We start from the raw sequence: 14,703 nt of genomic DNA on the forward strand, positions 1-14,703 counted from the left end.
GTGGGACTGGGCCAGAGCTGCTCTGACCTCCAGCCCCAGTGAGGAGACACCCAGAGCCCTCTGTGACCATCAGGGTGGGGCTGCCAGGGGGGAAGTGATGGGGGCACATCCCTGGAAAGGGGAGTCATAATCAGTCCCCATTCCCTTGGGAAGTCCCAGCTCTGGAGCAGTGCTGAGCCTTCTCAGAAGCAAAACAAGGCACCTTCTTTGGCATTTGACAAAATGATGTGTGTGACAAACCAGTGCCCCACCTCTCCCAGGAGTTGTAACAAGCACAAACTCTCTCTGCACCAAACCTGACCAGGAACCTCAGCCACAAGGGTGGGCAAGAACATTGCTCAGGGATCCACCTCAAACTGTCCCAAAACAGGCACTGCAGGTGCCTGAGGGCTGAGCCTTCCCCATGGGGAGCTGCAGCTGGTTCTGGCTCTGTTAAATGTGGCTTCTCCAAACCCATTCCTCCAGTGACCACACCTCAGGAGCAACTTATTTCCCGGGTTTGTATTTGCACCAGTCGTGAGCAAAGTGAAAAAAAAACTTAAAAACCCCAGAAATCACCATGTTGTTTTCCAAGATTTTACTCGCCTTACAGTGAGCCAAACCAGGGGCTGGGCAGGGATCAGAAGAGCCCCTCCTCGGTGGCCAGGGTGAGCAGGATGGCCTTGCAGGTGTTCTCAAAGAGGGCAGCTCTGTTCTGGGCCTCCCCCTTCTTCACCCAGTGGCGGTAGGTGCGGAAGGCGCAGGCGTCGATGAGCTTGCGGACGGGCTTGAGGGCGTAGGGGTCCCTGACCACCAACTCCCTGGTCACTGACTTCACCTGCCTGTACTGGTAGTAAATCCTCACCGAGGCCAGCACGGTCAGGCAGATCACCTGGGGCACAGGGAACAGCCTGGCAGTCAGGGGAATCCTCCCAGAACAGCTTGGGATTCAGGGGAATCCTCCCAGAACAGCTTGGGATTCAGGGGAATCCTCCCAGAACAGCTTGGGATTCAGAGGAATCCTCCCAGAACAGCTTGGGATTCAGGGGAATCCTCCCAGAGCAGCTTGGGATTCAGGGGAATCCTCCCAGAGCAGTGTGGGATTCAAGGGAATTCCCACAACAGCCTGGGATTCAGAGGAATTCTCCCACAACAGCCAGGAATTCCCACAACAGCCTGGCAGTCAGGGCATTTCTCCCACAACAGCCTGGCATTCAAGAGAATTACCACAACAGGCTGGCATTCAGGGAAATTCTCCCACAGCAGCCTGGGATTTTTGGGAATTCTCCCACAACAGCCTGGGATTCAGAGGAATTCCCTCAATGGGGTGGTCCCAGTGCATCACCTCATATGGGGGAATCAGGAGGGAGCTCAGTGCCTGGCACAGTTTAGTTCCTGCAGGGCTGGCAAAGGGCAGGAGTTCATGCCAGGGAATCACAGAATCACAGCATGGTTTGAGTTAAAAGGGAATTTAAAGCCCATTTCACTCCCTGCCATGGGCAGGGATGTCTTTGCCTATCCCAGGTTGCTCCAAGCCCTGTCCAGCCTGGCCTTGGACACTTCCATGGATGGGGCAGCCACAGCTTCTCTGGGAAACCTCTGCCAGGGCCTCAGCACCCTCACAGCCAAGAATTTCTCCCCACTATCCCATCTGACCCTGCCCCCTGTCAGCCATTCTCCCTTGCCCTGTCACTCCATCTCTTGTCCAAAGTCTCTTTGCAGCTCTCTTGGAAGCAATGGAAGGGGCTCTAAGGTCTCCCTGGTGCCTTCTCTTCTCCAGGCCGAACTCTCCAGCTCTTTCAATGTTTTTTTTTTGGAGGTGAGAGGCAGTTTCTCCCTTCTCCCTTAACTCCTTCCTGCGAGGGAATGCCCAGGCATCCTCCCAAAACCCAACCCCCAGTTTCTCCCAAACCCATCCCACTGCCGGCTCCTGCAGCTCCCAGCCCCATCCCCACCTTGAACTTGCGGAAGGGGCTGAAGTGCCGGACCTCCTCCACGTCGTACTGCTGGAAGAAGGGGTGTGCCAGCGCCTCGCCCGCCGTGTACCGCTGCCGCGGGTCCACCACCAGGAACCGCGAGATCTGCAGGGGGAGCCGCTCGCCCTGAGCTATCGCAGGCCTCTGCAACGCCCCCTGCGCTCCAGGATTTCCCAACCCGAGCACCTACCAAGTCCTTGACGGTGTCGGAGCGGTCATCCCACTCTGGGGAGCCGAACTGGTAATCGCCGTTCATGATCATGCGCAGCATCAGCATCTGCTTGCGGTGCCAGAAGGGCGGCGAGCCGGCCAGCAGGGTGTACATGATCACCCCCGTGCTCCACCTGTGGGCAGCAGGGTGTACATGATCACCTGTGGGCAGCAGGGTGTACATGATCACCCCATGCTCCACCTGTGGGCAGCAGGGTGTACATGATCACCCCATGCTCCACCTGTGGGCAGCAGGGTGTACATGATCACCCCTCAGCTCCACCTGTGGGCAGCAGGGTGTACATGGTCACCCCCATGCTCCATTTGTGACCAGCAGGGTGTACAAGATCACCCCCGTGCTCCACCTGTGGGCAGCAGGGTGTACATGATCACCTGTGGGCAGCAGGGTGTACATGATCACCCCATGCTCCACCTGTGGGCAGCAGGGTGTACATGATCACCTGTGGGCAGCAGGGTGTACATGATCACCCCGTGCTCCACCTGTGGAGCCTCCAGCACCCCCTGTGCCACTCCCCAGGCACCCAGCTGGTTCTGCATCCCAGCAGGGAAACTGGCGTCACCTGGAAACAGCTGGAAAACCAGCACTGAACTGCCCTGCGTGTGCCTGAGGGGCTGAGCTGAGCTGCAGGGGACTTTGAGCTGAGCTGGTGGGGAGTTGTTCCCTGGATGCTGCAGGAGGATGCCTTGAGATGGAGAATTTGGCCCTTGCAGAGGTTTTTAGGGAAGGGAGTGGGGTTTGGTGATGCACAGCTCAGGTGTTGTGGCTCAAACTGGAGAGGGGATGAAATGCCCTGGTGTGTGTCACAGCTCTGAGCACTGCAGCCTGAAGCCACCAGAGGTGGTGGCAAAGTCCCTGCAGAGCTCTGGTGAGCTGCCCTGAGCTGGCTGCTCTCCCAGGGGCTGCACAAGGTGTTTAAAACGCCCATGTCTTGGAGCTCAGCCTAAGCTGACTTCCATGAACAGAGAGTATTGCTTTCTCTCCCAAAGTGAGGAGATGGGTTTGTCCCCAGGCTGCTTCACTCCCTGCTCTGTGCCAGAACCCCCAGGTGACCCAGACAGCCCCTCACAGCCACCAATATTGGCTTTTGGTGCATCATTTCATTCTTTCCAAACACTCAAACACCACATGTGTGTGTTTAGGAACAGCTTCTCACTCACATATCCACCTCCTTCCCATAGCCTTGGTGCTCATCATCCATGGAGCACTGCAGGATCTCGGGGGCCAGGTAGCCAGGAGTGCCACAGATCTCTGTGGGGACAGGGACACAGGGCAGAGCATCAACCCAGGTGCCATTCCCACCCACCTCCAGGCAGCCCATGGTGGCATCTTTGCAGGGATGGTGCTCACAGGGAGGAACTGCAACCTGTGTGCATCTCACTGGTGACTTTTTTTTGTGAATTATTGTGGCTAAAAAGTGAGAAAAAAAATTATATAGATGCTTGTGGGAGGGGATGCCTGTTGATGGGTGTGCGGCTCTTTGCATGCAGGAATTGGGGGAAACAATAGGTCAGTAAGTGGATGAAGTAATGGGGATCATCTGGAGGAGAAAAGAAGTGGAATGGATTAGGATTAGGTTTTCCTAAAGAGCAGCAACTTTTCCATGGCAAGGAGAGAGGTGTGGAGGCTGTCTGCAGGCAGAACTTGGGTGTGAGGACAGCAAAAGCAGCCAAACAGCACCAATGTGCACCCCCAGGTGAGACTGGTGACAAGGAGAGAGTGGGGCTGGAAAAACTCACCAGCCCAGCATCCCCCCACCTCACCTTTGAGCTTCTCATTCTCATTCAGCTGGCAGGAGAAGCCAAAATCTGTCAGCTTGATGTTCATGTCATCATCCAGCAGGATGTTCTCCGGCTTCAGGTCGCGGTGGACGATGTTGATGGAGTGCAGGTACTGGATCACTTCCAGCAGCGCTCGCATGATCTTCCTGGGGATGGGGACAGCTCACCCCCTGTCCCAAACACCCACTGGCACCACCATCCCCGGGGAGGGGACAGGGACAGTGCACAGGGACACAGCCCAGGGTGATGGGCTCTCCCCTGTAACCACACTCTGCTCTTGCAAGGTGATTTTCACACCTGGCCTTACCTGGTTTCTTTCTCGCTCAAGGTGACTTTCTCAGTGAGGTAGTCAAAGAGCTCCCCTCTCTTCATCCTGCACGAGGGAGGGGACAGAGTCAGGCAGAGGCTGAGCTGCAACAGCAAACCAGCCCTGAGTCCCTGGGGATGATCAGTCAGGGGTTTATAACCCTTAACAGCCCAAAATAACTTTCATAACAAGGGGTAAAAGTGCCTTTATATATTTTAGTACAATATCAGGAAGATGGGGCAGGGATGGGGCTCTCCCCGTGCCATCCCACTCCTCTGACATCCACTGCACTGTCCTGGCCTTGGGAATTGTGACTTTGCAGACACCCTGGTCCCACTGAGCATATAAATAACCCTCAGGGATGCCTGACAGCTCCCACCAAAGGTTACAGGGAAACCCGAGCAGTGCTGAGCCGCTGACAGAGGGAAAACAGTGCTGGCAACAGAGCTGCAATGAGCTTGCAGTAATTGGGGCTTGATTCTACCTTAAGGGCTGCTTGTCCCTCCACTGCTTGCCATTTTTGCCCCATAAAAAGCTGGGACAAATCTGCAGAGAGGGACTGGGCCCAGGGTGCTGAGCCAGCTGGTACTTACAGGTCAAACACCAAGAAGAAGAAGGTGCTGGATTCATAGCTGTCCTTCAGCTGGACTGTAATAAAGCACAGGGGCTGTGAGCACAGTGTGAGTCCATCAATGGACTAAAAATCTGATTAAACTGCTAATTGAGTTAATGAGGAGCTGATCTTCACAAGTGTTGTGCTTGGGAGACAATATGGGGGGCACTGCTGGGGTGTATGTGTGGCAGGAGAGCAAACACTGCTCTGAGCAGGTGCCTGGTATTTCACCCCAAAAATCCTTCCTGGGGATTGGTTTTGGGGTCCCCTCTGCCCTGAGGAACAAAGAGGAAATTGCTAATTGAGTTAATGAGGAGCTGATCTTTACAAGTGTTGTGCTTGGGAGACAACATGGGGGGCACTGCTGGGGTGTGTGTGTGGAGGGAGAGCAAAAAACACTCTAAGCAGTTGCCTGGCATTTCACCCCAAAATCCCTTCCTGGGGACACCCTGAGGAACAAAGAGGGCAGAAATTGCTAATTGAGTTAATGAGGAGCTGATCTTCACAAGTGTTGTGCTTGGGAGACAACATGGGGGGCACTGCTGGGGTGTGTGTGTGGTGGGACAGCAAACAACGCTCTGAGCAGTTGCCTGGCATTCCACCCCAAAATCCCTTCCTGGGGATTGGTTTTGGGGTCCCCTCTGCCCTGAGGAACACACAGGGCAGAAATTGCCCTTGAGGGATGCTCAAGGCCTGACTTACTGACGTTGGGGTGGCCCGAGACCTTGCGGAGGATGTCGATCTCCTTGGTGGTGGCTTCGCGCAGCTCCTGCACCTCCTTGGGGGAGATGTTCCCCGCCGTGATGTCGATGATCTTCACAGCATATTCCTGCCTCGTGGTCTTGTGGATGCACCTCCGGACCACGCTGCTCACCCCCCTGCCAGGGACAACAGGGACAAAAGGGGGGTTCCATCCCTGCCTGCCCAGCCACCGGCACCTGGGCTGGCTGGGATTTTCATGCACCAGCGGGTCTCGCTCTGTCACCCTGTCTCGGTGGGACAGAAGGTTTTGAGCTGATGGAAAGTGCTGTTCCATGCTATTTTTAGCCCCATGCTGCTGTGGGCCCTGTTTGTATCAGATTCCCAGGGAACACTGTTCCTATGTGGCACTGGGGGACGTGAAACCAAAACAAGCCGCTCACCAAAAAGAAAGCTTTACCTGCCCAAAACCTCCTTTGGCTCATATTTTTCATAAAACTCCTTGGATGAGTTCCAGTCTGGTAGATCTTCTTCCTTGGTCATCTCTGGCTCCTGTCAGGGCAGCACTCTGGGCTTGTCTAAGGGCAGAAAGGAGCTGCAAGGAAAAAAGAGCCAGGATGGGCACACACTGCTCCCAGAACTGGGATCGTCAATCCCTTATGGAAGAAAAAAACATTGAGGAGGAAGGAAGAGAAGGAAGATCCTGGACCAAGCAAAGGAGGTGTTTTGCTGCTTGGAAAAGCCAAGCTTTGCCCTTGGGATGCTGCAGACATCCCACTGGGAACAGGAGAAACCCCACTGGATTCCCTCATAGCCTGGCTGGGGCCAAGGCTTTGGGAAATGCTGCAGCACCCCAAAACCTCACCCCTTCCCTGTGCCCAGCTCACAGCAGCAGCCTCCAGAAACAGCACCCCACACCAACACCACCCAAGTGGAATATGGAAGCTGGAATCTGCCCCTGTTCTTTTTCTCTTTCTTTTCCTTATTATTTTTAAGCAGTAGAGGGGGTGGGTGGGTCAGGGTGCAGGTGGGGACAGAGGGACTGGGGACAGTGGGAGCTGAGCCAGCCTGAGGACAGCAGCTCAAAGAGTTCCCTCAGCCACTCCTGTGCAGCTGCCAGCAGCCTCCACAACTCCTGAAAGGCTCTTGTCCCATTTCTTTTTCCTATTTCAGGCTTGGAAGGATTTTTATACAGCTTGTTTCTGTGCCCATACACGGAGTCCAGGCAGTTAGGATGGAAAGTAGTTCTTTACAAGCCTGGGCAGCAAAACTGTCCCTTTGGGGTGACAGTTTGTTGCTGGGGAGGGGACAGAGGTGGGCAGGAGATCCCCAGCACTGTGAGTTTCCCTTTGCCCTCCTCTCAATAGCTCTGCCAGGGCACTGGCAGCTCTAAATACATTTAAATCTCATTAGCAATGTGTTATCTGTCCTGACCTGGTTTTAAGGACCAAAGTGTGTTTTGGGCGACTGGCTGCTGCTGCCAGGGATGTCTAACATGGGCTGGAGCATTTCTAAACAACCACAACCTTAACTTACAGAATTTTAGTTGTTGGAAATACTGTGAGTAATGCCAAACCAAGCTGAAAACACAAAGGAGAGGCAGGACCAGGAAGGAGGGAAAATAAATATCTCTGAGATGGAGGAGGGAGGGGTAACCAAAATCTGATTATTTTTGAAAATCCAGGTCCTGGGGGTTGGTGTTGTGGGGAAGGGCTGGGGAGCATCCACGGAGCACTACCGGGAGAAGCCTGGAATCTGTGTGCTGAACCCGGGAATTTGTTTTAAATACCCTGGAATTGTAAAAGCAGCAGGTGCAGGGCTCTAATGGGACACTCTGGGTTCATCAGCAGAGTGCAAGGGGGGTCGTGAGGGGATTTTCTGCCGGGAGGAACGCTGAGGGTGAGGCGCTGGGCATCGCCCCCCGCCCGCAGCCGGGAGGATCTCTAAGCACAACAAAGATATTCAAATATCAGTGGGAATAAACCCGCAAAGCTCAAGAAAAAGCAAGCTTTCATGCCGGCAGAAACGCGGCCCCTCTCCCCCAGCCCCGACCCTCTGGCGCTGACCCGGAGCCAAAGAACGCTGAGCACGGGAGATTCCCGGGGCAGGACCCCCCTCACAACCCTCCCTCAGCGCCGCCCGCTCCTCACCTCGCTGAGGGCAGCGCCGGGCCGGGCCCGGGCCTGGGAGCCGCCGGGAGCCGAGCGCTCAGGGCCGGCCGCCGCCGCCCGGCCCCGGAGAAAGCGCAGCGCGACTTGGCAGCGGCGGGAGCCGGGCGGGCATGGCCGGGCAACGGGCAAGGGGGGGCCGGGGGCCGCCCCGGAGCTTCCCCGGTTTAACCCTTCCGCCGCCGAGCACGGCCGGCCCCGGCTCCTCCTCCCCGGGGGCGTTGCTGAGCGGCCGCCGGGAGCTGCGGCCGCCCCGGGCACGGGGAGGCTCGGCCGGGGAGCGAAGAGCGGGGAATGGGAACGGCGGGAGGGAGCTTGGAGAGCAGCCGGTCCCAGCCTGAGCACCGAGCCGCTCTGTGCTCTCCCAGCGCCGCCGCCCTGAGCACCGAGCCGCTCTATGCTCACCCACCGCCACGGCCGGGCTCCTCTTGGACACCTCCACAATTTCTCCGGGAAACTGTTCCAATGCCTGACCACCCAAACAGTACTCTTTTTTTTTTTTTCTCTCCTAATATCTAACCGAATTTCCCCTGTATCAGCTTAAGGCTATTTCCTCTTATCACAGAGTGGCCCAAACCACCCACTGGTTTTATTTCAGTTTCACCAGGACGGTGAAACACCCCAGAAATGAGATGGGAGCTTGATCAGCACACAAAAGCTGCTCCTGTCAGTTCTGTCCTCATCCCTACTGTGGGAGGTGACTCCTCTCCCTTCTGAACACTGATTTAATCTTTTCACTTTCAGAACAGCAAGCAAGATGTGAAGTGCTTGAGGAATGGGCAGAATATCCATCAGCATAACAGCATTTCAAGGAAAACAGGTAATGCTAGGGAATTTTTAACAGCAACTGCACTGTTCAGAGCAGGGTTATTCCCCACCACAGTTCCTTATCCAGGCTTTTCCAGTGATGCCCAGGAGGGTGTTTAATTTTTCAGCCCCAAGGATTTGAGCAAGGCATGATGTGGCAGCTCCCTCAGATGGGAAAAGGAGGGTTTGCACTTTGTATCAGTAAATACTTTTAAAATAATTATTATTTTCATGTAGCTGCCATGGCTTTGTAACTTGCCTGAGCCAGGCAGAAGGGAAGGTTACAGGACCATCATCTCATGGTTCAGCCGTACTACAGCACAAAAAGAAACACCTGCAGAACACCCTGCCAAAATCAATTCTCACCTCCTCACCCTTCTACTCCAGCACTCAAACTCAACCAAAGCAAGGTACTTCTAGAGAGAGAAGTTTATTTATAGACATTACATACATTCAACACAACAATCAGTAAAGCCCACGTTAGCTCATTCTGCTTAACTATTCACTCTTCCATTTTGTGCTAAATTAAATTGCAGCTGTGAAGTTGGATCACATCAGAGGCAGCTATGGCAGGAGTCAAGCCACAGAGATGACAGTGTGAATATATGAACTAACAAGATATCAGGCAGCTTTAAACTTTATTACTGAAGCTTTTTGTTTTTCATTCATAGGTCAGTTCTTGCAAGATGATCTCCAGCAGCTGCCTTGTACAGGCTTAGGACAAACCTGAAAGGGAAGGAGTTAATGTCAGTGAGTTTTGGATTCTTGAATGGAAGGATAAACAGTTTTCTCAGTGAGTTTTGGATCCCTGAATGGAAGGATAAACAGTTTTCTCAGTGAGTTTTGGACTCCTGAATGGAAGGGTAAGGAGGTATCTCAGTAAATTTTGGATTCCTGAATGGAAGGTGTTTTCCCTGCCACAGGTCAGATTTGTCAGGGTGTTCCATTTGCTGGGATATGCTGAGCTGCAGACATCAGCATTAGTGCACAGCTGCCTCCTTCCTCCTGGGACAGGATGGTTTTGTTATCCTCAGAGCTCTGCTAATGCCCCAAATGTGCTGCTGCCACTTTTCCAGTCATTTTCAATCCAAGCATCAGGAATTCACCCCTCTCCACCCCACAGGACCCAAACATGAAGCCCAACAGAACAGCAGCTGCTTTACCAGACTTCAGAGCACCTCCATCACTCCCCAGCTGCATCAAAGCCCCAGGACATCATTCCCATGACATTTTTACTGATTGTGCCATTGAAGAGCTGCCTGCCAGCTCTGTGTACTTACCATTGGAAATCCTGCACTGCTTGAGCACCTCACTGAAGCCCTCACACAGCTTGAGGTCGGTCTGCTTCTGGGCACACTCCAGGAATTGTTTCATCTCATACTGGCAAGGACCTTGCTGCTGGGCAGCCTGAGCACCCTGGGGCTCCTGAAACACCAAATGGCTCCATAAAGACCCTTCCAACAAAGCCAAAGCACCCCCACACTGCTTGCTGAGGGTTCTTGCCTGCATTTCAGTCAAAACCTTCATTTTTTAATGGAAAACAAGTGAAGGGCTAAAGTACAAAACAATTTTCCAGCAGAGGAATGCCACATTCAGAGCAGTTTTTTAAATTACAAACACTTGAGTGGTTTTGATACATTTGAGTAACTCTGGATGGCACCTGAGCAAAGGCCTCCCCAACATCAGACCTGGAATATGAAAGTCCTGCCTAAATCAGAGGAATAGAGTAGAAAATAACACCAACACCTTGCCACACATCCCTCTGAATTCTTTATAAGATGACTCATGGTGAGTTACCTTGGAGATTCAGTCTGTAGTTATACTCTATATAATATAGTTTTATATATATATAGAGATTATATAAAGACTGTAAGCATCCCAGCTGTGACTCATAAGGCTCCAGTAAGTCCCTCAGCACAGAGCTGAGCTGCCATCAGTGTCCGGCCGTGCTTCCCCTCACCTGGTAAGTGACATCAGGCCTGGCAGCTTCAGAGCTGCCCCCTCCACTAAATCCTCCGGTGATGGCATGGCCGATGGTGTGTCCCACAGCCGAGCCCACGGCCACCCCGGCCGCAGTTGAGGCCATCTGGGCCATCAGCCCCGGCTGCTTCGGGGCCGGGGACGCCACGGCCGAAGGCGGAGCCGCTGCGGGGACAGAGGCCCGAGGAGCCGGAGCTGGAGATGGGACTCTCCTCGGGGGCGCCCGGCTGCGGGGACACAAAGAGAAACATCACTCCATCATCATCATGGTGATCCCAAACCACGCCGGGCAGAGGCCACACGGCTGCAGGGACACAAAGAGAAACACCACTCCATCATCATCATGGTGATCCCAAACCACGCCGGGCAGAGGCCACACGGCTGCAGGGTCTGGAGCCCGCTGCTCCTCCTGTGAGGCACGGAATGTCCCCAGCTGGAAGGGACACACAGTGTCACAGAGCGTGCTGCACAGGAGGCCCCAAGGATCACGCTGGGATTACACACACCCCTGTTACACACTGAAGGAGTGAACTCGCTGTTCTGGTAAGCGTCTTATGCAAGACGTGGTCAGGGTTACAGGAGTATTTCTGCTCACACGGCTGTTTTGGGGAAAAATACAACACGACCCAAAAGCGGTTGATCGCCACGGTGCTGGTGTCCTGTCCCTGCGGCCGAGCAGACCCAATTCCACCCCCAAATCGCCCAACCCCGCTCCGCTAACCCACGGCCAGCCCAACTCAAACCAGCCGGGCGCTGCCACCACCCCGGCGCGTCACCCGCCCCCACAATGGCGGCCAGGCCACTGCGGCCTGCGCGGGGGAGAGGGGAGGAGGGACCCCCGGCCGCCCTCACCTGGCGGGGGGCGGCACGCGGGACGTGCGGCTGCGGCTGCCCCTGGGCATGGCGGCGGGAGGCGGAGGGAGCCCCGGGCGGCGCGGAGGGAAGCGGAGGGAGCCCCGGGCGGCACGGCCTGGTCCGATACCGGCACGCCGCCTCTGAAGGTCACCGCGGGTGCGTCACTTCCGGGACGGGGCTGAGTGGAGGCCACGCCCCCTCCGCCCGCCTGAGGCGGCGCGCGGGAGCGGCCGCGATGGCGGCGGTGGGAGTAAATAAATAAACACCTAAAGTGTGATTAAACCCGAGCTTAGTGTCCGTTCGTAATAATAAACGTCTAAATAGCGATAGACCTGCGTCTGCCGGATCTTCAGCCGCAATAAGCACCTAAATTGTGATAAATACGCGCGTGCAGGATCTTCGGTCACAATAAATACTTAAATCGCGTTAAGCGCGCCTTTGTAGGATCCTCGGTCATAATAAACACCTAAATAGTGTTAAACCCTCGTCTTTGTGGGACTTTCAGCGACAATAAACACCTAAATAGCGATAAATTAGCTCTTGTGGGATCCTGAGCCGCAATAAGCTCCTAAACCAGTGAGGGAGCATCGGTCACAATAAACACTTAAATCTGTGAGGGAAAGTCAGTCACAATCATAAATATCTAAATCTGTGAGGGACCATCGGTCACAATAAACACTTAAATCTGTGAGGGAAAGTCAGTCACAATCATAAATATCTAAATCTGTGAGGGACCGTCGGTCACAATAAACACCTAAATCTGTGAGGGAAAGTCAGTCACAATCATAAATATCTAAATCTGTGAGGGACAGTCGGTCACAATAAACACCTAAAGCACAATAAACCTGCACCTGTGGCACCCTGAGGCACAATAAACACCTAAATTGCCATGGAAAGAGTTCCAGCCTTCAGGGAATCGTTCTCTGAGGAAAAGGAGTCTCCAAAAGTTTCTCAGAATTCAGCCCTTTGGTAGAGTTACGGATTTGATTTTATTTCTATGGATTCATGGGCTCCTCTGGAGCAAAGAGGAGATCCAATCAATCCAGGGGATGATCCTGGATTCTTTTTAGTGATGCCCAGCAACAGGACGAGGAGGAATAAACTAAAACACAACAAGTTTCACCTCAATATGAGAAAGAATTTTCTTACGTTGGGGTGGCAGAGCTCTGAACCTGCAGTTTTCCTCTCTGGAGACATTCCAACCCTACCTGGATGTGTTCCTGTGTCACCTGCTCCAGGTGACCCTGCCTTGAATGATCTCCCAACCATTCTGTGATTCTGTGATTTTCACCCCAAAAGAGAAGCCAGAGTCCCTCCTGCCCCCTCATCCCCACCCTTGGGCTGAGTCTCCTTGCTTTAGAGACACTGTCTACTTGGAGAAATTAATTTTTAAATTAATTTATGAATTATTGTGTTAATGAAGCTGTTTCTACACTCAGCAGCAATGATAAGGCATACCACAGTCAACAGTTATGATAATTTACGATAAAAAAATTGCTTGTTGGCAGTTTCTTCACTTAAAAAGGAGGTGAAAGACCAGACATTTCAACATCTTTTACATCAGGGGATGTAACTGTTGCCTGATGAAAGAAGTGCTAACATTGTGAGTTTATAGAGCAGAAGTAGAGCTCAGAAAAGCAGTTGCTGATGAGAGAATTATCAGGAGATAAATATAAATGATAAACTATGCTCAGAACAGGGACATTTGCAGAAGCTCAGACCACTGGTGTTGCTGCAGGACAGCTTCTCCTCCCTGCCTCTTGGCCTCTCTCCATCTCTGAGAGCAATAATTGAGCAATAATTTTGCTTTTCTAGAGTTCAAGCAACTCGTTTCTTAATGAGTGGTTTTCTCAATGCTCTTTAATTAATAGTTCTCAATTTTCACTCTTTTTTTTTTTTTTTTTTTTTTTTTTTTTGCTGGCAGGGCGATTCTTGACGCTTGAAGTCATTTTGTGACTGCGTCCCTCTTGGGTTTGTTTTGTTTTGCAGAACAATGAGGGCAGGATGGCACTGCAGGCAGGATGAATGCTGCCATTGTGCTTTGTCCTGCTGCTTTCCTTGGGAAAACTCCAGAGCTCCCTTTTGTACCGCCTCACCCTCGCATCTGCTGATGCCCACAGCTCACAAGGATTTGGGGAAGGACACAAGAACCAGTAGCTGGTGGCCATCCCAAAAAAAAAAAAAAATCAGCAAAAATTGTTGTGGTGACGTTCATAGTGAGCAAAGATTGTTTCTTTTCAGCTGTTTTGAAGTGGGTACACCACAGGGATTAAGTGGTTCTTTAACCACCAGCCAGGTGCTGATGCTTCTTTTGATAGAAAGGTGTGAAAAACGCCAATCGGTTGTTTTTAAAATTTTAAAAGTTTAATAGTAATAAAATGGTTATAAAAATAGTAATACAATTAGAGGGATAGTAATTTGGACAATTTGAATTAGGACAATATTAGACAATAAAAACAAAGGGTTACGGATGTCCAGGTACCTTTTCTGGGCAGCACAAGCCTGAAAAAGGACACAGTAAACAGAGGATTAACCCTTAAAAACAACAGCCTGTTGCATATTGATACACCTCATACATGATGCATAAATTCCATTCAAATACAGGATTCTGTCTGGTCGTCATGCCTGAGGGTCAGCTCAGCCAGGGAGACCTTTTCGCATTTATTGGAACTGCTCGGTTTCCCCTGCGTCCCAGATCGGAGGGAAAAAACGTGACGAAAAGCCCATTTTCCTGCTGGAAATGCCCATTTTCCTTTTGTAAAACCCATTTTCCTTTTGGGAAAGCACATTTTCCTGCTGGGAATGCCCATTTTCCTTTTGGAAAGCCAATTTCCTGCTGGAAATGCCCATTTTCCTTTTGTAAAACCCATTTTCCTTTTGGGAAAGCACATTTTCCTGCTGGGAATGCCCATTTTCCTTTTGGAAAGCCCATTTTCCTGCTGGAAATGCCCATTTTCCTTTTGGAAAAGCCCATTTTCTTGCTGAAAAAGCCCAATTTTCTCTCTGGATTCCGGCGGGGCGGGCGCGGCGCTGTGAGGGGACCCTGCCGGGCTCGCGGCGGCCGCCAGGGGGCGCCGTGCCACGCCCCCCCCACCCCCGCCCAGGCCTGACGTGACGTCGTCGCGAGGCGCCACGTCCGGCGCGAGCGGCGAGGGGGCGTGGCCAGCGCGGGTGGAATGGGGAGGGGGTTGTGGCGCGCCCGCCCGGCCGACCAATGAGCGGCGCGCGCGCGTGCGCGGCCGGCCAATGAGAATCGCGCGCGTGCGCGGGGCGGGGCCGCGCCGGGCGCGCGTCGCGGGCTGAGGCGGA

The 14,703-nt window shown here is 53.0% G+C and overlaps 2 protein-coding genes across 2 annotated transcripts; both read right to left on the bottom strand.

Moving 5' to 3' along the window:
- Positions 1–562: 562 nt before the first annotated feature.
- On the bottom strand, positions 563–7,812 carry PHKG1 (phosphorylase kinase catalytic subunit gamma 1). Its single transcript, XM_063173644.1, has 10 exons — positions 7,735–7,812; positions 6,045–6,179; positions 5,588–5,763; positions 4,866–4,920; positions 4,273–4,338; positions 3,948–4,111; positions 3,345–3,435; positions 2,146–2,299; positions 1,935–2,060; positions 563–871 (listed from the first exon to the last, which is right to left on the bottom strand). Exons 2-10 carry the CDS (start codon positions 6,125–6,127, stop codon positions 620–622), a joined length of 1,167 nt encoding a protein of 388 aa, XP_063029714.1. The 5' UTR covers positions 6,128–6,179; positions 7,735–7,812; the 3' UTR covers positions 563–619.
- A 1,161-nt stretch (positions 7,813–8,973) lies between these two features.
- On the bottom strand, positions 8,974–11,505 carry CHCHD2 (coiled-coil-helix-coiled-coil-helix domain containing 2). Its single transcript, XM_063173854.1, has 4 exons — positions 11,392–11,505; positions 10,520–10,766; positions 9,840–9,984; positions 8,974–9,285 (listed from the first exon to the last, which is right to left on the bottom strand). The coding sequence occupies exons 1-4, from the start codon at positions 11,439–11,441 to the stop codon at positions 9,275–9,277; spliced, it is 453 nt and encodes a 150-aa protein (XP_063029924.1). The 5' UTR covers positions 11,442–11,505; the 3' UTR covers positions 8,974–9,274.
- Between the last annotated feature and the right edge of the window lie 3,198 nt (positions 11,506–14,703).

The sequence above is a fragment of the Melospiza melodia genome, chromosome 21 (genome assembly GCF_035770615.1).
Source record: "Melospiza melodia melodia isolate bMelMel2 chromosome 21, bMelMel2.pri, whole genome shotgun sequence".
Lineage (NCBI taxonomy): Eukaryota > Metazoa > Chordata > Aves > Passeriformes > Passerellidae > Melospiza > Melospiza melodia.